General features: G+C 33.9%; 1 protein-coding gene across 1 annotated transcript; it reads right to left on the bottom strand.

The window, feature by feature from the left end:
- Positions 1 to 1,093: 1,093 nt before the first annotated feature.
- On the bottom strand, positions 1,094 to 22,789 carry LOC140749653 (uncharacterized; the record flags this gene model as incomplete). Its single annotated transcript, XM_073082768.1, has 6 exons — positions 1,094 to 1,248; positions 1,921 to 2,137; positions 8,119 to 8,252; positions 9,888 to 10,023; positions 17,466 to 17,561; positions 22,667 to 22,789. Coding segments are annotated over 6 exons (861 nt in total), but the record flags the coding sequence as incomplete, so codon positions are not given.
- Positions 22,790 to 23,298: the final 509 nt, after the last annotated feature.

Here is a 23,298-nt window from a genome sequence, read left to right as displayed (position 1 = left end):
ATTATACTGTAAGAATGTGAGATTGTTTACAAAATCTTTTCATTATGTGTCCTAATGCTGAGCACTGGTTTCCCATTTATTACACGATTGTAGCATATTACGCTGCTGAAAAAAAACAATCGCGTTTTTGAAAAATCTAACACTTGCGATTTGTTCGTAAAAATAAAAAAAATATATATTAAAGTTTATTTTTGCGTATATTCATTGTTAGTTTATATAAAAATCTGAGATTTTGATTTAAAAGTGAAATTTAAATTTACTTTTTAATTCGAATAAATTTAGCGCTTACCTGATGGACAAGTAGATAATAAACGTCATTATTGGCGCGTTTCCCATCACGCGTGTGTACGCTTGCACACACGCATGCCACTTGCATCTTATCGTTTCATACGCACATACACACGGCTCGCGAAAAGACGAGTAGACGAGTAGAACGAGTTGTTTATGCGGGATGCGCCTGTGGGCGTAAACACGCATGACATGAACGCGCCTTTTATATGCGTGGGTGAGACGCGTGTGTATGTATATAAATGTAAACATGCGCGACAGGAAGAGCGCCCATATTTCGTACTGCGTCCATGCAGGCCAAAATTAATATCAAGAGAAGTTGTCATTCCTTGGCAATGAGCCATTTTCATTAAGATCGTAGCACATTTACAATCTGCAGTGTCACTGTCAGGGTGTGTACAAGAAGTGAACATGAAGTAATTAAAATATAATTTTAGACATTTAAGGTGGTGTTTGAAATTAATGTATTAAATGACAGATAATGTATCAAAATACTCAATTTTTGGTCTCATCGATGAATAATGTTGAGATTTTGGAAAAAGTATAGGCATGGGAACAAACATGTACTAGAATATGTATAGAAATATTTATACAAAAGTTGATTGTACACTTAAACACAGCAAGTTATGTACTCTTCAGTAGAATTTGGCTCTTAACTTACAGACATTGAGTCAGCTTCGAAGGAGAAATGGCGAAATTATTTCACTACAAGCTACACAAAAATACGGATTTTATAAAATTACAAACAATTATAACGGTTCTATACAAATATGTTTAGACACAAAACCAAAAGTGAAATGATCTTTTAAGATGAATTCCTGGAGAGATATAATTTAGTTGAGACACATATTAATAATCCGATTAGGGCGACGTTGGGGCTAAAGCGATGCGATATGTTTTCTAGGCTAATTATTTTTACAGGAAGTTGCGTAGGCGCAGGCTCGAGGCGAACCACGTTTGCTGCAAATAAAAAAATACATTAGACAGTTATACACGGTATTATCACCCAACTATAAATCTAAATTTTATTTTTGAAACATTTAACATCTAGGTTCTTGTTAATAATATCTAAGAGCACTCTCGAGCCACCGTTTCAACAAAAAAAAAATCAAAATCGGATCATCCGTTTATGCCACAGGCAGACACAAAAACACACGTTCAAATTGAAAATACAAAATATACGGCCATATGATTTTTTATAAAAATGTTGACAATGTCTCCTCATTGTCAACATTTTTATAAAAATCCTTTAATTCCGCTTCACACTGCCAATATCTCGGATTGCCATCATATTTCAGAACAACTTATTACCGATTGGTAATATATGGACGTGAATGACAATTTTCCTTTTTTAATATATATTATATATGTATAATAATGTTTATGTTTTTTAATTTTTTTTATTATATTATATATGTATGGCCTATACAGCCAACGGCGGCACTTACAAATTGTCAGTTACAATATTTTCTTAAACTACTACCGGATCGGAACGCTACCTCTACTGAGAAGATCCGGTAAGAAAGTCAGTGGGATTTCCTTTCCAAATCCAGTCTATTACAACCAATAATAGCGTCTTTCATTTAAACTCCACATCTCTTATTGAATCGGTGGTTGAAAAATCTCACTTACCAGTAACAGTGTGATTCATGACGTCAGCGAAGTCTTCAGTGACGGTCTTGTAACTAGGTATGGTGCTGAGGCAGGTGATCTCCACCGTCTGGTTCGGGTAGAGCTGGATGCTGGACAGCGGGAAGTGGAGCGAGGAATTGGTGAGCGACAGCGGCATGCCGTGGTGGTAGCGGTGGACGTTCACGGTGCCGTGGGGGATGGTTAGCTTCTCGTCGACCTGGTGAAGAAAAATTTATTAGGTTAGGTTAGGATAGGTTAGAAAGAAAAACAGACGTTAGGAAGGATGTTATTATCATTGTCACATTATATAAGCTTAAATTATAAAACGATTATTTCTAGAGTCGCTAGGAGTTCCTGTGTCGCCATGAACACATATATAGATTAATACATAAACGCTAAAACCCAAAACGGAAAGCTGTAGGTAGATATCTGTTTGGCCGGGAATCGAACTCGAAACCCTCTGCGCGTTAGACCACTTTGGTGATAGCACCACAACGCGGATCGTCAAATAGCTTTAATTGCATTAATATAATAATTGTTACATTATGAATATTTGGCAAGTAATAATTTATTCATTTTCTAATTGTTACATGGTAATAATTTCGCAATTAATAAATTATGTCGTTCTACCTTACGACAAAAGTTTTAGGCTCTACTGTATTTAGTTTATTACACTAAATCCTACTTGAAAACGTACATATTGTAATATTAAAATAGTGGCCATTTAACAACCCATTAAAACGCGAGCCATTGTTATAATTTTAATGGCACTCAAACTATTACCTTTATACCTTGGCTTCAATTAAAAATTTTATTTTTAGTATGCACGTTACCCTGTGTAAAATTGATTTATAGGGGGTTTTTGATAATAAAACTGTTATAAGATCTGATTCAATTGGATAGAATAGCGTTCAAATAGTTTTATTTCATAATTATTATTGATTTGCTAATTTAAGTGGCTAATCCTTTGGAAATTTTAATAATATTTAATGTTATGTACCTACTTAATTATTTACAAATGAAATTTTACACTTTCGTAAACTCAGTTACTTAGTTTCCTAACAAACAATAAGAAGTAACGGATACAGTTTAAATTTTAAATATATTATTAACAGCATTGTCAAGCGCTGCTGATCCGCTTTGAAGGGTGTGTTAAGGGTTCCGAGGCAGTCCAACTCAGTACTCAGGGGTAGCAATGCCTCTGTGGCCAAACTCAGGTAGGAATCTTATCTTACCTGGGGTTGATTACAGATGTCCAAGGGCGGCAGAATCCACTTACCATCTCGTGGACTGGATGCTCGTCTGCTACTCCTATACTATAAAAAAACTATTAGCTACTATCTATTCTTTTCTCCTTATATATTATGACTAAAAAAACTTGAATACTTTATTAAAACAATGCAATTTCGCTAACGTTAGCCCGTTGGCCTTCACAATGAGGTGTAAAAATTTAATAACTTCCGGCTTTGTATACGAAAGCTTTGGTAGCTATAAAACAAATCCACTAATCCAGAGGTGGTTAAGCCTGTACGTGCTGTAAAAATGAAATATTTTTATAAAATAGACAGACGAGTGAAATTGAAACTTCTATATTTGGTTTTTTTAGTGAATATTCCTCCGTTCGAATTTGTTTTGCATTTTTTAAAAATGTAATTTAATTGTTATAGTAAGCTCTTGCACACATTATAATTTAAAAAAAACATTACGTAGGTACTTTATACTTGATATATTTTTTATCTTAAGTTAATTAAGGTTTATTTTTAGATAATATTTAAAAATAATGTACTTATACAATGACATAATTATTGTCGAGAATAGGTATTTATCGCTTGTATTCCTAAAAGCTATAACACAGTTAAAATAAATTAATAATATGCTAATGCACAATGTGTTGTAGTTGTGAAGAAAAGGCAAATACCTGAGAAAATTCTGTTTAGAACTTGTGCCAATTTAGTCAAACGAAAAAGTTTTGCCAGCGCAAAATCATAGAACAATAATATAATAATTAAACACGTCTTATTGTGTTAATAATAAAACAAATAACACGAATGAAAACACGATAAAACAAACGCGTAACTTTAAACCGACTGAAACGATACGTTAAAATCGCAAAGGCACTTAAGAACCAATAAACCGGTTTACGAGTTTTTCATCAATTTGACGGCGGCATATGGCTTTAATAAACTTTTTGCTTCCATGAAAGTTGGTTTATAGTTGCGCGTTTTATGGAAGAGGTAGTACGCGTTGAGAAAATGTTAGTTAGAAATTTTAAAACGATTAAGTCTTTTTCTGTTTAAAGCACTTTTTCCGAGTATTTCTTGATATCAGTTTACATATTTTCACTTTGTATTTTATTCGTCTTGATGACGATAGATACATTCAATTTTAATATTTTGCGGTAGTCTAAAAGATGTATAAATTTAGGGTTTTATTACAGTATAATATGATGCGATATTGATATTTGATTTCACTTATCTAAAAATAACAAAATTAAATTCATTCTCTACAAATCCCAAATAATAAAAAAAGACTGCAAAAAAATCTAATAATTATTCAAAATAAATAAAACGTCAGATATTTTAAGCAAGTATCGCTAATAAGGCAAAATAACGTGGAAGTCTTTTGTAAAAATACAACAAACATGAAATTTCTTCATTAAAAAGCCTAAAAAGTCGAATGACAAAAAGTTGAATATATCAACTTTGCCCTAAGTTGTTTTATCGCGAAAAGTTTTTAGACGCAGAAATATCGTTACGTTACCAACGACACTCCAAGAGGTAGATAAATTTGTTTATGTACCAGTAAAGAGGTAATATACTTACAGGAATTTCAGGTTGCATATAAAAATAAAGATGAATTTCTTGTATAGCCAATTTACTAACACTCATTATTAATAATCATGTTATACAATTTGCAACAAATCGATATTTGATCATTTTTTGTAGGCAAAAATTGTAACACACAAAGTAAATAATCGTTAGTTAATACAATAAAAATGAGTTGCAATATTAGATCCTCATATAAATCATACATACTAAGTAACAAAGCAAGTAAAATAAAAGTTAAAACTTTTAATGAACAAATAGGTATATATGAATAGTATATATATATATAGTATATATGTATATATGAACAAATAGGTAGGTATGAATAGTAATGCTGCAAAACGTACAGGAATGTTCAGTGCACTTAAGGGTTCGCTTAACATACCTGTACCCTTACCATAAGTTTTTTACGTTTCGACAAATATGACTGTTTTGGTATTTGTTTACGTATTGGCCCATACAAATTCCAAGTTCTGACACAATCCACTAGGGGCGCTGGTTGGAATTAGTATGAACAAATACGTAAACAAATACCAAAACAGTCATATTTGTCAACACGTAAAAACTCATGGTAAGGGTACTGCACAAAAGACGCTAACCTTTACGTGGTAGGTACACCACAATGCCTTCAAACTAACTCGACACGACGTTTGACGCAAATTGCAGCATTTCAGCAACTAGTCTTATTAAAGGGGTATTAGGCTTTCCGGTGCTCAAACTTTCTAACTGAAAATGTTCCGAACTTGCCTTCGCACATTTGAGGCTTGATAATTGGATTGTAAATGTCATGAGCACACTTAGTATTTTATTTTATGGTGAAAGTATTTTGAGTATGTCGCCCGAAAAAAAGAACTGCGACCGATAATCCCTACTTTCGATTTTACAAACAGTCTTCTTGATACAAATGAAGTGAATGAATTAATTAATTTTTTTATTCGAAAATGTAATACATGAATATCACAAAAAAAACTTAGAATATTATTGTTTTGGTCATGCTTAGAGCCTGTCAACTTTTAACTTAACTTTTCTATCTATCTACAGGGAGCTAAACTAAACTTCTATAGTTAGTTAAGAAGTGTGAGTGAAAACTAAGTTATAAGTCCATTGCTGGCGTGAGGCTGAATAAAAATATTTTAATAAAAAGTTTTACAGCTACTACTAGGAACTGTACTGTACTCTTAGAAACTTACAAACAAGTTAACCTTTGTTGTAACTTGTCGCTAGTGTTACGAGTTAACATGCTAAGGTCTACATAATATATGAGGTCGTGAGGCCATACGTACTATTACCACATCCTTTGACAACAGTTTTTCGTATTTTATCATTGTTTTGGGACATATTGGACAATTACTGAGGTCAGTCACAAATGCGCCGCTACTCCTGAGGACAAAACTGGAACGCCTGGGAAAAGTATGTCGCCCTTACCTCACCTTTCAAACCACAATACAGCAGCTCTTAACGCTGCTGTTATGAGGTAGAAATAATTGTGGCGATAGTGCCGCCGGAGTCGACCCACAAAGAGTTCTACCACCTTCAAAACTACCTGCTTATTTACTTCTAAATAAAAAGAAACTTTTAAATTCAAATTTTATTTTTGAAGACATATTCAAAAAATTATACGTAGCGAGTATAAATGACCCCATGTATCTTATTATTGTAGATACACAACTGTTACCTTGTTGCTAGTAACAAATTGGACTCGTCGTTACATTATTTATGAGCCACGTGAGGTCGTGAGGTAACATAAGGGATGCACGGCCTCACGTCACTTTCAGTGCGTCCTTAGATATCAGCTTTCGTGTTTCATTTTTTTTTACTCTTGATGTGTATTTTTAGATTTACCGCTAGATTTTATATATCTTTTAGGAATATGCTTAATATATTTAGTAGTCGTGCCAAAAGCTTGTTTGTAAATGTATAATTATATAACAGTAATGTATAATAGAAGAATTGAAATTTACTTTTACGTGAAGAAAATTGAATAAGAGGCCAATATTGCAGCTAACTTCGACTGACCACAACGACAGTCATGACAAACACTACACAAATACAATCTAGTGCCACTATTGACACACGTGACTATTACATTGTGCACTTGGAAACGCTTGCCATTTGGCTAGACGCCCTGTTAGGCGGTTAGTGTAACAAGTTGGACTCACCTTTTCATTATTTATGAAGTGCGCTCTGACACGTCGCTTCGAGCACGTCCGTGGAGGACAGCTTTGTGTTTTATCTTTATCTTTTTACATTGATATTTTTACTGCGGAGAGTAATGTTTTTCGATTGTATGTATCTCATTCTTAGGTATGCTATACAGCCCAAACGTCTTAGCGGATTTTAATATTTGAAGTGGCGTTGGATTCGTCTAAATTGTGGGAGCTATAATTTGAAGCAGTCAGATTTTGTTTTTATAGTAATTGCTAGTTGTAAAAGTGTTTAGAGATGTATGTTCACTACTGTTAAGTCCTATTGCGTTTTACTGACCTAAAATAAATGTTGGCATTTTTCGTAAACTCCTTTCTAATGTGATCAGTTTAATTGAGAGTAAGAAATATTTGAGTCCTTATTTTTTATCCATGTTATTTTTGAAGACTCACCTGTCCGTTAGCAGCCGAACAAGTTAGACTCACTTTTACATTATTTATGAGCCACGTGAGATGCAGCGCGGGGAGCGCGGCCGCGCTCTGCCACGTCACTTCCAGCACGTCCGTGGACGACAGCTTTTTATGTTTTATCTTTATCTTTGGCCTCTAATATTTTTTTAAGTGGGTATATATAGTTGCCACTACTGTTATACTTCTAGTATGTGTCATTTAAACCATAAAAATACTTAAATTTCAATATTATTGCAATTGATATTGAGAAATTGTTATTTCTTGTACAGAACAACGGTTGCACATACAAATTGTCAGTCACAATATTTGAAAGATCAATTTTAAAGGTTTTCAACTTATTTTAGCGAGCTCACCTATTACCTATTTCGTAGTGTAACAAGTTAGACTCACCTTTACATTATTTATGAGCCACGTGAGATGCGGCGCGGGGTGCGCGGCCGCGCTCTGACACGTCGCTTCCAGCACGTCCGTGGACGACAGCTTTTTGTGTTTTATCTTTATCTTTGGCCGTTTATACTTTTTATTCAGTATGCAGAGGCACTGTCATATTACTTCAATTGCGTGTATTTAACCAATACAAAAATGTAGTAAAATTCAATATTATTGTAATTGGGGTTGAGAAATTGTCATTTTTAACACAGGCTAACGATTGCACATAAAAATTGTCAGTTACAATATTTTAAAGCTGAATTTTAAGTTCTCCCAACTTATTCTCGCAGACTTACCCGTTAGTTGGTAGTGTAACAAGTTAGACTCACCTTTACATTATTTATGAGCCACGTGAGATGCGGCGCGGGGTGCGCGGCCGCGCTCTGACACGTCGCTTCCAGCACGTCCGTGGACGACAGCTTTTTGTGTTTTATCTTTATCTTTGGACGGTGTTTTTGGCGCACTGCAAGAATAACAATAAGAAATAAAACATCAATGTTACACTATTACGTCTGAGTCACGTTTTTGTAGCTCTATAGTGTCTAATTTTGACGAATTGTACTCCCTAGAAGTCACATGTTTTATATATTTTAGACGAAACGTGTTCTGTTCAACGTAACTGGAGATTGGTGTGAAAATAAACTATCGTAATGTGAATTTGCGACAATGGTACTCGTAGTGACACTTAACCTTTCAACGAAAGTTTTTGATCAAACATTGTATTTCAGGAGCTGGATATAGGAATAAAATGTGATGTAAGCACGAAAATATATGAAGCAGTTACTAAATTTCTTAACTAAAATGTTATTATTTTAAAACGATTTCTGTAGCACTTTTCAATTAGTTATTCCTTAATGCATAATATACAAAACTACTACTGCATATATTCGACTAAAACTAGTCAATTTTACTATTACTTACAGCGTCATAATACAACGTAACTTATATTTAACTAACATTTGTGTATACTAGAATAGTGTGATAAAGTGTAGACGCTTTTCGTATTTCTCCTCCAAAATAGCTGTTTTCAAACTTACACAGTCTTCAAAGGGGTGAAATACACCTCGCGTCGTGCGTTGGACGCGGTGGGGTAATATTTAAATATTTTACAACACATACGATGTAGTCAGATGCAGTAAAACAACGTTGGATTTATTGATGTGTCGCGGCTTAATACTCGTAGCGTAGTTTCAATTTTCAACTGCGCGAGACTTTATTTGTACTTTTTTATAAGGTTCAAGTAGTAAACAACTATGGCCTGCATAATAATAAATAAAAATAAAAAGCCTTTTATTCCATGCTCATTACATCTGTGCAATTTACAAATTTTACAATTTTTGTGTATTTATTTAAATTATTAAATTTAAATTATTACATTTTTTATTTATATTATTAATCAATAATGGGCTGCATACTTTATGGTTATTGATAAACTAGTGGATATCTTTAATCTCTAACCAACTTCTAATAAATCAGGAGTTCCTCCCGAAATCGATCGCAGATGCGTTCCTGCTCCTAAGTACTAACGCGCTTTATTGACAAAATCAATTTATCAATTAATCGAATTTAATCAATTTATCAAATTTTCGTGCATCTATAATCGAAATTTTACAATTTCTAGTAGGCAGAAATTCTCCAATTACGATTGAATCATAGGAAAACATAAAAAAAAATCAATTATATTAATAAACCCCTTATTAATATAATAGATTTACTTGATGAATCAAACACATATTTTTATGTCAACCGGCATTTAGAATGTCTTCAACATCACAATCACGCTTTCTATACTTACAGCCCCACACTAGGATTACCTGATGTGTGTGTGTGTGTGTGTGGGTGCCATGGACACACACAAAGACGAATACATAAACACCCAGACCCAGAACACAAATGTTTCATTGTTCGGTAGATGTCTGGCCGGGGATCAAACCCGGAACCCTCTGCGCGTGAGACAGGTATGGTGACTGATCTAAGACGCGGGTCGTCAAATAAGACTTCAATGCTACTTGGGATTAAGAAAATGTTTATGTTCGAAATTGACTTTTTGCTTATGTTCCCCTTAAATTTCATGAAACAACATAATAATGCGACTCACCAATGACACTCAATTCGTGAATTTTCGACACCTTCGAGTACAAAGGCGTCTCCAGCGCGATCTCGCAGGCATACGTCCCTGACGCCATGAAATCCATCTTCTCCAGAGTTATCGAAGTCGGCGACAATTTTATTAGCTAGAAAGAACGAATAAAATTTTTATACGTCGAATAAAATGTTCATTTGTCTTGCTGTATTGATATAGATTGTGTGAAGGTGAGCGTGTGTTTGGAAAGGTTTTTGTATTGGTGTGTGTTTGTTCATATATTCAATGGAATCTACTCAATATTTAGTCTATGGAAACTATTCCTAGTACATAGTACGTCAATTTTCGAACCTAAATATAAAATGTATTCTTAATCATAGGAAAGTTTACATTTCTTTAGCTTGTGTGAAAGTAGGTACTGTCTGGCTTCTAGGAATTAAGGCGTTATGTAGCGCTTTTCCAAATTAGACCTCGTTCTGTGTGCTAGTTTTATAAAAACACTAATTAAGAACTATGTCTCGAAGAACTATGTCTCGAAAAAAAAATTGCCGTCAATTTCTTGTCAGTGTCATTGTCAGTCTTAATTAGTTCTTGATAACGTTCATCAGGATTCAGTCATCAGCCATGAAGAAAATATTGTTGACCTCCTTAGGAATCCTAACCCTCCTTATACACGTTCATCCAAATACGTACAATAGGCATAAATACTTTAATGTGGACTTTACTAAGCCTCTATCTCTATTTTTTCTCATAGTTTGTCTCATAAAATATTCAAAAATCATAACTTTTTATTCTGGTGGTGGCTTTTACGATACACTAATGAAACGCAGAAAGCCTATTATTACTCCACTTTTGTAAGTCCATCTTGTATGAATGAGGCATATCTAAAAATAGAAGGAAAATGGCAAATGTGAATTCGTAATATGGTCTGAGGCACAACTGGATAAGTTTTTCGTTTTTCTTGTGAATGAGGTCTACTTCATGATAAATGGGTATCACAGCTCGTGGCCTGTTACCACAAAATCTATGAATATAAATCCTTCTTGAACTTAATCTCTAATGTAACCCTAGGACTAAATATATATGTTTCATGTTATCATTTGCAACTTGAAAACGGCACAGAACAGCAATTTATAAACATATATAGGTATAAATCAGAAAACGAAATGGCGGTGACAATAATACCTAATAAAGAGTTGCTAATTACAGCCTAAATATAATCAAAATAGTGTTTGTGCGGATATTCTATTACCGAAACAAACAGTTAAAATGAATTTTCCTCCTTTTTTGATCTGTTAAAAATTCCGATTATTTTATTATTCAGTTTATTTAAAACCTATTTCGAAATTTGTTAGCAAGTGTAATATTCCTTAAATTCATTTAATTTACAAAGGAACCATCCATCTTACCATATTAAATAATGTTTTTATACAACCAGTATTATCTAAATTCCTCATAAAAAATGGAGTGCGAATAAGGAAAAATAAAACCGAATAAAATTATTTTAACACAATATTTTCTTAAGCAATTATTTTGATACTGCGAAATATGTTTAGGTAATAATACTCTTTGCATTAAAGCTGTACAAACTTTCAAAGCACATCAACGATGCACAAAGCGTTACTTAATGCGAACTTTCTTTACAAAGAAAATGGATTTTCTTTGAGTTACGCGTCGGTTTTGAGATTTGTGTTTCGAAACTTTTATGTGCTTATCATTTATTAATTTCTCTTTCTTCTTTTATGTTACATTTTTTATTACAAGCATCTCTATATACATAAGTAGAGTACCCACCTATGTGGCGAAGCTTATACCAGTAAGTACCTACTTATTCTACATATTATCAAACAAGTTTTATTTGAAATTAAATTAAAATTATTTTATACTAGCTGACCCGGCAAACGTTGTGTTGCCATATAAATAAAAAAATGTTAAGGGTGAACAACCCTTATCACTCAGGGGTATGATTTCTATGATTATTTTGTATGGAATAGTTAATACTGTTAACTTTTTTAATTAGGGATGACTGAGAGTGTTATAAACGTAGGAGTAGACAAATATAATCAGAAAGCTTTGAACTGCTAAGCTATCGGGAGTTACACGTGTTATTGTGAGTCAACCATAAAAGATAGAGATATGCTGTCGTGGGATAAGTTTTATATAATTTTAAGGAGAACATTTCCGTCATACATGATTTCTGTGTAGCTTTAACCATTTAGGTTGCTCACGCGACGGAAGCTTAAAAAATGGAGTAACTTCTCCCGTTTCCCCAATATTTCCCTTCACTGCTCTGCTCCTACTGATTGTAGCGTAATTAAAAGTATACTATAACCAGTTCAGGTGTATGAAAAATAATTGCAACAAGTTTCGTTAAAATCCGTCGAGTAGTTTTTGTTTCTATAGCGGTTATACATACAGACAAACAGACAGACAAAAACTTTACTGATTCCATTTTTGGCATCAGTATCGATCCCTAATCACCCCCTGATAGTTATTTTGGAAATATGTTTCATGTACAGAATTGACCTCTCTACAGATTTATTATAAGTATAGATAGGCCTACGCAGGCACTTAAGATTTATTAATTACAATATGTTTCTTATACTATTATTATCGGATCGAAACAACTAAGAAGATCCGACCAGAAACTCGGCGGATTTCTATAATAAATAATTTAATTTTAATAAATAAATAATAGTTTAGTGTTCCTATAATTACTAAAACACTTGAGAACTATCTAATTTTGACGGTACAGATGAGGAAATGAAAAGAAAAATACCGAGAGAGACCCAAGGGAAAGTATCTTCTTAACACTATTCAAGTAATGATTTAAATTGTATAAATAGTAAGGGAAAGTATCTACTTAAAATTATTGAAATAATGATTTAAATTATATAAAGATAAAATCGGCTAACATTGCTAACTAAACTCAATTAATTACGTTAAATGTTAAAAGATTGGATTTTATACCACTAAAAATAATTATTAGGCCAAGAGAGCTTCTTTGTTCTATAATAACGATTCTTGGAAATTCTATGAGCAAGTTTGAGGCCAACGGTAGTTCTTATAAAGCAAAAAAATACTTTTCGTAATTCGGATTTGTTCCTTACTGGATTTGGCTGAAATAGGCCTCCGCCTAAGGCCTTAACTACTACGTATTAAGTCTTGTGCTAGTTAATGCTTACATTGCATTAATTAACATTTTTGTCCCAGGCATAATTATCTATCCTACTATCAACGAAAAAATCATATTCTCGAATCTCTGGTTAATTCGGTCGGGGAAGTACCACAATCACACCTATTTCTAACGTGAAGCAGTAATCAGTAATCAGTATTTATTGCATAATACAGGTGTTTACAAGGTTTTTGAACGGTTTAACATTTCTCTGTAGTTACCCTGTGGGCATGCAATTTCTTAATTAAACCTTAACTATATATAAGACCGTGTAAATATATAAGACAGTGAAAAGAAGGGTGTAGATGCCTGCTGACTTACATATGTAAAACGATTATGTTAGTTCACAAAAGTGGCAACGCATTTGTCATCTACTTCAGGCAGAACCTCTCCTTTATATATTACTATCATATTTATTTTACATGTTTGCTTACACGGAAAAATAATAATAGCAAACATTATAGAAATACAGTACAAAAGACAGCTTATATCAAAATGAATGCCTTACCCATACCCTATCCTTCCCTTCCTTTCCCTTCCCTTACCCTATCAGGTGATTTGAACATGTTTGGTTCTTCAACTTTATAAAAAAAAATTGCCACTATATCAAAATGATAATTAGTATTCTTACGTTTGAGAAATATCTAAACAGCGCTTCTAAGGCATTAAGGAGGAACTCATTATCGCGTCTGACATACAATACATCCGACGCTCGATAAAGCTGACTCGATCCTGCGACGGATATTGGTTTGGGATTACGAGACTCCCCGACTTATGGCTGGATGAACTGTTTTTTGTTTATAAGTCGCTAAACAGCTTACGTCTTTCTAGACTTCTAACAAAATAGCTTCACTCTCGAAAATACTTTGGAACAAACCACTATTTAACATAATAAGATGCGCATTAAGATAAATTGCTTGGATACATCAGTTTTACCAGACAAACAATCTGAATAAGTAGATAAGTAATATTTTTGTAATAAAAGTATGAAACAAATACTGGCCTTTCAGTGGTCCTCATGGATGCTTATAAACTAGGATTCGTTTAGGATTCCTCTAGGACACTTTCATAAAATAGAATTCCTACTAGAAAATGATTATTTATTGCTACTCTTGAGGACTTAAATTGAACTCCTTATAATGTAAATAATTATAACTTAACTATGGCGAAAAACCTTCCCACCTATACTTTAAAATTTAAACTTAAGAGTCTCAATATTGGTTGTTAACAAAATGATGTTAAGATGATATAGAGCTCGTAAGTTTTCGTCTTTTCTGAACGAAGTTAGCTTAAGAGCTCAGAGTGTGGGAGCTAACGCATACTCCCTGTAATTCACGCTAGTTACGGATTTTTACAACGTTGCAGTTTTGTGTCGCAAAGGTGGAAACACAAAGGGACCGTATAATAAAAGCGAAAGAGTACCTGATAATAGTAGAACTCATTTATTGCGGAAGAAATTGATTAACGGATGAGTTTAAAAAGAGCTGTTAATCTTCAAACGGTTAATAAGGTTTTCTTCAAACATAGCTAGGGATATTCTCGATTTAACACGATTTCAAATAAAAAAATCACACGCAATTCATTCTAACCATCTGCGAGCTACGGTGCTACATAAAGATACATAGATACACATGTTATTAAACTTTTAAAAAACCTCTTTCTACGTCAGGCGTTGAAAATAAATATGAGGTTCTGCCACCACAGAAGAACCAAGGCGGGTTCGGTAAGACCGCCTTAGTTCATTTGTGGTGGTTCAGGCGGCCTTTACATAAAATTCTACATAACAAAACAAGTGACGCCAAAATACTTATATCCGACTAAAGATATTTAGGACGAACTCATTACCGCGTAACTCCTGAGTTTATCCGAGGTTTGATAAAGGTAACTCGATTTTGTGACGTATATTGGGGAGAGGATTACGTTGAAGTACTTTAGATGATTCCACCAGTAGATAATTCGATTGAATTTTCAGCTTTATTACCTGAATTTCGTTGAAAACTCGAAAAGAATCTATGATTGTGTGTTCTTTTAAAGTTACACAATTGCCACCTTTGTTACGTTCCGCTGATCTGATGAAGGAAAAGATCTCCATCTTTTCCTATATGTAGAAGCCTGGAGCATATTCCACCATCTAGCTTCGTACCTAGCCCTAGTAAATTAGCCCAGTTTAATGAGCGGCTGCCAGGGACGCAAACTTCAGAGAGGAGCAATTTGCAGTCCCACATAAGATAAATAAAGTATATTATAATGAGACGATTAAAAATGTCATCAAGTTAGACTAGCTACCTAGATTAACGGACTAACTAGATTGATAAGGATATTTCTCTTACAAGAAAAACTTTTGAAGGAGCGCAAAGGAAATCTTGACAGGAACGGATTCAAATCATGCCATTCAAATTCAAATCATTGATCAAACTGGTTTGTCATGAATCTACAACACTACCAGCATGGTTGTCGAATACAGTTCAATATAAAGGAAATTCGTATGGTTAATAATAATAAGTCATATTTAATTTGACATATCGGTAATTGTAAGTCTGCATGTCCGACGGTGTTCACCATGACAGGATTATTGTAAGGGTCTTAACTAATGATGGATTTACGATACACCCTTTCTCACCTCGAAAACAAACTGTATTTTAACTTGGAAAGTTGAAATTAGATAGGGGATATAGGATATCGACAATCCCATCAATTATAAATAAATATATAACAATATCATATCCCTAATCTTTCGAAGCGATGAAATATTACGGTGTTTTTGTCCTTAATAAACGCATTAGTGTGTGTTCCTAAATCCCCATTATTTCACATTTTCGAACACCTGCGGCTGTGATGAGGGTGCGGATAAGGTAAGGAAGTAGGGTAAGAAGCAAAAAGGTCGATATTTACACGGTATTTGAGCTATATTTAAGGGTAGAACCCCGTTACTTTGGCTGTATGGATTCATGAGGACAGTTACATTGTAGTAGGAATTTTGGGTAGTAAGTTTGCTATAACAAAGATGTTTTTATTTTGTCACTCATCGCTGTCTCACTCTTGGGCAAAGGTCTATCCGCCAATATTCTGCCTAGTCCGATAATAGTATTAAACACTGCTATTTTCTTGGTATACTTCGTTCTTTACGCACCTTATCTTTGTATAGAGCTTCGGGCTTCGTACTCCAGGTTACATCCGGAAGTTTGATTTGCACGGACTTTACGAATAATGAACGATATCAATAATTATAATATTAGCTATATTTTTCTCTGTATGGTTTTAAACCCGTCAGAAAGAAAAATGATTTTTGTAAAAGTTACGGTAAACTACGTTAAAGAGTTTATAGAAGACCTCATGGTTTGAAGTTGTGGTAAGGAAGATACACTAGCAACACACACAAGCGACAGTAAGCAAGTAGGAACAAGAGGACTGACGACTGCCGACGATCACTGACAAGCGGCGACGACAGTCAACGACCGTAGCCGACATGACACGATCACTCGAAACTCATCACAAGTAATTGCTACTAAAATTTCTTAAATGTACCTAATTTCTGCTTTTAATAGATTCCATATGTGAATAATTATTGTCATTGCTAAATCCACTAGGGGACGCCGATATGGGACCTTGTAACTAAATGGATTATGCCTATTGTGATTGCATTGAAATGGATGAATAGGCTTGAATACCTATTGATCCGCAGATAATACTCGGACAATTAATTTGTATTGGTCGAATGGATGTTGTACCCTATAAACCTACTTTCTGAACTTCTAGTCAAACGTAATTCCACTATATTTGGGGAAGTGGTATTTATTAATATGCGGGTTAAAAACATTTTAAAGTTAAATACGAGTATTTAGACATTAGACATTTTTTTGAATTTACATATTATTTTAGGCTAGAAACTAATGGTAATACTGATAAAGCAGGTGTATGGGGAATACACCTGCTTTACTCTACATACATATGCGGAGTACTGATAGTGCTGGTGGTCATCTAAATTGTGATTTTACATTTTTATTTTGGGTTTTCTATATTTATGTAAGTGTATATTCGTGTCTGTATGTGTGTTATGTGTCATTGGTACACGCAACTCAATAATTATTTTAAGTGTAAGTTTAACAATTGAGAAAATGTTTAACGCTTTCTTTATTAATCCACCCTACCATTTACGTCAAAAAATATTTTTTTACAATATTTCATCTTATAGCCGTAATATCTGACGTATTTCTTAGGAAATTGTACAAATACTATGACTTGGGCATACAATTCCATATTCAGCTTCAGGTGTATCTTTACACAATGTTATCCAAGATTCTACATACATACAGTCACACAAACATCCACATACATCTTCACAATGTGTGTGAGCTCAAGTCATTCATACATCCACATACATTTTCCAGACAGTGTAAATAGGGAAGTGTTGTACTCACGTTGATGGTAGCGCCGCTTATGTTAAAGAGCTCGAAGGGCGGGTCCCTTCCCCGCACGTACTTCATGATACGTTGGCCGTTCTTGAAGAACACCACCTGGAAATATTTCTTATTTTTATACGCGTGAAGAATATTAATATCACATACCTATGTTTAATATGTAATGTACTGCATGATAGAATATGAAACGTTTTGGTTGAAACACACGTAAATATTGTTAAAGATAGAAAAAAGTAGTGATGACCAAACGATCTCTAAAGTGTATACTTGTCAACGATATACATTGTTAAATAATACAAAAAACTATTTTATATTGAATAGTAGATGACATTATAAGGGAATAATAAGAGGTAAAATGGAAAAAATCCCTTTTTACATAGAAAAAAAAAACATGACATCTAAAATATACTGTTAAAATATATTACGTTAAAATAGTAAAGTTGCAATATTAGTTACAGAGAGTAGGCGGAGAGAGGCAGTTTCTTTCTTTTTAGGGTCTGTACCCTTACCATGAGTTTTTACGTTTTGACAAATATGACTGTTTTGGTAATTGTTTACGTATTTGCCCATACAATTTCCAATCAGCACCCCTAGCGGATTGTATCAGAACTATTGTGTCAGTAACGTAACATTAAATGTCTTAATTGACAAATGGTGCTTTATGTTTTGCCTCTCTTTTTTGCGAACATGTGAGGTAGACAAAAAGACTTGAGCATTTACTTATTGTTACTTTTACTCAGTCTACTGAAGCAAACGGAACAGAATAATGGATTGAGTAAACGTAATGTAAAAAAGTTTGGAAAATCCAAAAGTGCACGACTCATAATGCTCATTTAATTATGAAATATATATAAAAAAAAAAAACAAGTTAAGTCGTTCAAAATTAATTGCCGAAAAAACAGCTGTAGTAGGAAGAAGGTACTGCACAAGCGCCCCTGGTGGAATAAATGTACATAATATCTATAGATATACAGTCTTGTAGTTTTCGTTTTTTATTAATTGCAATTAAACGACACTGAATTAATTAATCATTCGCATTCAGTGACCTACAATCGTCGATTAGAATTTTTTAAATTTTTTTTTAACTCAAATGATGGATTTTTTCACAAGTTACAGTGTTTTCAGGTTTCACACATGACGGACAGGAAATTTTTTTGACCTATTTTGGTGTTTTTTTACAATTCTATTGCAGTAAATCAATTTTTAAAAAGTATGGAATAATTTTTTTTTTGGAATAATTAATCTCCATTAAATTATCTCGACAATAGTATGCAAAATATCTTGATTCCGTGAACTATCAAGGCTATAATAATAAAAATAGCCGCCAAAATGAAGCGAAAAAAAATTTTCGATCGTAAAGCACTCTCTGATGCTTCGCATCATGAGTCGTGCAATTGTGGGATGTTTTGAAAACTCATGGTATGGGTACAGTGCCGACAGTTGCCAATGGTTGATCGTAATTGCAAACTACATTCACATCCATACCAATACATTAAAAATATATCCATGAGAATTATTTTTCGTATACACAATAATTAGACCACCGTGCCCCGTCTTCATATTGGAACCACTTTATTTTGATTGGAACTTTTAAAACTTTATAGTGAAGATCCATTTACTTTTCATACGGAGGAGTTATTAGTGTCTATCGCGTGATACGTGCCGATAATAATACGGTACTTCAATCAAATCAATACATTGGATAGTCGTTTGAAGGATTTCATTCATTTAAGTTCCAATATCGAAACAAAAGAGTGATACACTCACAATACTGAATTGCTGAAGATATATAAAGCATCCATTCTACAGCTTACAATTGTACGCAAACAATTCTATCAAAACTTTAAAAACCCGTGGGAACATATCGATGTACATGTAGGTAAAAAGCACGGTTTTTCAGGCTTGGCAAACTTTGCAATTTTTAAATTTTCTAATATTATTGAGAAAGGACAATGCCCATGAAAGTATGGACCGCCGTCCAGAGTTGCATCAAATTGAAACTTGTTGTGGACGATGTATAATTAACCGAATACTACCACCAATAATTATTTTTTAGATCAGCACCCGGGTTCTGAAGTTATTTACCGAAATGTTACATAACCTCAAAATCGAAAATATCCGACGATAGATTGATGGTCGGTTTTAACTGATAGTAGGTACCTATAATGTAGTTCGATTAACATATTCCATTTACTTTTAAAGGTAGTAGATAAAAAAAACCTAAAATAATCCTAAAAACCTAAAATAATGAATTCCGAGTATAAAATACCGCCATTTTATTTTTTAAGAACAACAATCAACATTTCGTCTTATTTTATCTTAAATGGAACCCCTTGTTCAAAGAAACTATTCTGATCGACAAACTAGTGTAAAAAAATCAAAAAATAATTTTAATATTACTTTCATTTTGATGCATGAGAAAAATCATTAGTCAAAACACTAATAGATCTTATTGAATTCCAAGTATAAAATTCCGCCATTTTAATTTTTAAGAACAACAATCAACATTTCGTCTTATTTTATCTTAAATGGAATCCCCTGTTCAAAGAAACTATTCTGATCGACAAATTATGTAAAAAAATCAAAAAATAATTTTAATATTACTTTCATTTTGACGCATGAGAAAAATCAGTACCAAGAATGGGCATTCTCCTTTCAATTTTATTTCAAATTTCAGCAAGTTATACTTAGGATATAATAGTAGAACTTTAAATTACTTCAAATACTAAGAAAGAAAAGAGAAGAAATTTCTCTCCTCTTTTTAAGGTATCATATGATGCGTAGTGATAGTTTAAAATAACGAAATAGTGTCTTATTATTTCAACACTTAGTTTTTTTGATATTAACATATGTTCTGAATATTTCTAATGCATAAACATGAATATTATATTCAAAGTTATTCATAAGAATCCTCTCTAGCGAGTATGTTACTTTATGCATTATTAATTAGTGTTTCTAACCTTAATTCCGTAAAGCTTAAAACAGTGCGTTTTTCATCCGCTTCCGCGTGCGAACGCGGTACCGCAATATGCGAAGAAATATGAAAATGTCATTTACCTCAAAATGACAGTTGCTGTGATCACGGCAGGATTTTTTTAATTATCAAAGTAGACGAGCATTCATTCCACCTCACGGTAAGTGGCTACTAATCTATTGTGCCCATGGACATCTGAAACCGACCCCAGATAAAATTAAATTGTTACAGTTGCGCCGCTACCCCTGTGGATTAAACTGAATGCCTCGCAAAAGAGTATGTCCCTTACCGCACCAATTCTGTTACACAATTTGTTTCTGTTCTATCGCGATTGTCTGATGTTTCCACTGGATTTTTTAGGAGGGTGCTTACATCGATCGCTTTCCATTTTAAGCCTACTATGTTACAGCGGCGGTTTCTTAACCACGCCAAACTGTGAGTTTCCGCCAATAAATCCGTGGCGGTGGCGGAAAAAAACGCTTATGTGTTCCTTCTCTTGTAGAATGCGCTTTGCTTTATGGTATTTAAATTTACTGATACCTACTTAAAGGCTCTAAATGAAATGTACAATTATTATTGATGTGAAACATCTATAGCCGCACGTAAAACCGATTTCTGGCGTGGCGACGCATGCCGTGACGTTATACGATGGTATATATATACAGTAGTGTGTACGGTGTGGCGACGCGTCGCCATGCGCAATCGACTGTGCGATAATTAAGTAGTGACGATTTGAAATAAATTCGTAAATTTTTGTATTTAATGAAAATAAATGTTTATTCAATAAATAGTCATCGTTATCTGGAAAAAAATCGTAATATTTTATTTTATCATTATGATTTTCTGCATATTACTTTTACAAAATAATGTCGATGTTTCACATCTGCCAGGCGTCCCGTGACCGCTCACATTTTTTTTTTATAGACTTCGTTTGTTTTCATTACAATACTAGGTTGATTTAAATTTAGTCGACGTTAGGTTGAGTTAGATTTATTTCAAATACTTTTATAAAAATAACGGAATACAGACATAAATAAATAAACTAAAAATTCCATCGAATTTCTATTGTTCTCTAGAGTCCAGAAAAAAGGTCAGCATTTTTACCATTTCAATTCAGTTAAATAAATTGTATTTGTATGAAACCTTTATTTATGTAAACTGAAATATGTGTAGTCTCGAATAGTTATAGCCCAGTAATTTCAAATCCAGGTTTAAATTGTAGGTACCTAAAATTATTTGACGTAGAAATTAATTTATATTTGCTCACAACGGTGATGGAAAGCCCTCTTAGGACTAAGATAGAACATCTCGAAGAAGTATGTCTTCTTCATCACACCCTTTAAACCAGAACACAGCAGCGTTAACACTGCTGATGTGGTGGTGATATCTCCGGATTTGAACAACAAGGTGTTATACCACCAAAATACCACGTTACATAACGTAGTTACTCATATTTACCTACAAGCCAGCTTGTGCCTGCAGTGTAATTCCCCGGTAGCTGAAATCTTCTAGACCGAAAGCTAATTCGTTTATCTGACAAGATTATATTCCCTGTGATCGAACAGCTACATGGCATAGACGGATCTGCTTCGATCGTAGGGTTTTAGTATGTAAATAACACACGTACCTACATATTTCGATACCGTATGCCTACATACGAGTATGTACATATTATTATGTCAAAATATTATTGCAAAAACTACTAAGCTAATTGTGGTTAGATGACATCAATTATATTATCGTCATATATTTTTATCACTAAAAGCGGAATTTTAACGCAATTTACGTTTAAAACACTCGGAAATTGATCCTTATAAGCGACAATATCCGATGTATCAAATAATGTAGATTGTGTATTTTGTTTCAAAATGATCTCCTTCGATTTTCGGTTAGGGAAAATGATATTTTAAAAGTGAATGATGCAGTTTTAGTTTTTCGCTATAAGTATTAGCCATTCGGATTTAGCCCTGAAGGCCCATTTGAAAAATGTACCCTGTTTTTAAAATTATAGCTCGCTAAATACACTACAACCACGTTAAGGAAAAAGTGCACGTCACTACTGAACCAAGTGGCCAATGACCTGCAGAATATAGCGGGAAACCGTTGGATTTAGGATAAGTGGTGCCAAGTAGGGGTGATAGAGGACATTGTAAGGCCGTGGTAATAAATGCAAACAGGTATATTTCTGATTAAGGCAGTTTAACTTCCTAGTTCCACATTTAAATACCTTATCGATAGACTCAGGGTCGACGTTGTGCACGCAGCGTAGAACAGCTGTATGCCCGTGCACCACGAAACGTGGCGCTTCCAGCTCCACTGTCACTTCTGACATGCCAGCAACTGCAACAAATAATAAATAAACAATTAGTTAATAAACTAAAAAGTGGGGAAACGAAAATATGGATTCTAAACATTCAGCAGGCTGGGGGAGGTATTAGAAATAATATTTAAGACATTATATGTAATGTTGTATGTCCAATAGTGAGGTCTTCAACTAAGATCGTTACTAATGTCCAAAATAAAGTATCGAGTAAGTTGAATGAGTGAGTAAATATCATACATGAATGCGTACTTTAGGAGCACGTCTTCCTTCTTCTATCATTGGATCGCAGTCGGTATGTCCTCACACTTTGTCAAAAGCCTTATAGGGAGTTGATATTCGTATGGCATGGGTTACCCTTAACCCATACAACCTTGACTGCTCCGTATACAGCAGCGTGGTGGAGTATGCTGCCGGGCTTCCCAATTGTGGTGAACGACCCGTGCCAAACACATGGATATAAAAACATTATCCACGTATTTATTTCTCGTCAGCCCAACAATATCCGGTCAAAGTAACCATGGAGGAAAATGTCTTCC

Source organism: Epargyreus clarus, unplaced genomic scaffold (genome assembly GCF_041222505.1).
Source record: "Epargyreus clarus isolate Ecla_fem2 unplaced genomic scaffold, WU_Ecla_fem_2.2 ptg000018l, whole genome shotgun sequence".
Classification (NCBI taxonomy): domain Eukaryota; kingdom Metazoa; phylum Arthropoda; class Insecta; order Lepidoptera; family Hesperiidae; genus Epargyreus; species Epargyreus clarus.
Note: the sequence above shows the minus strand (reverse complement) of the source record. Positions and strands in the feature narration are given on the sequence as shown.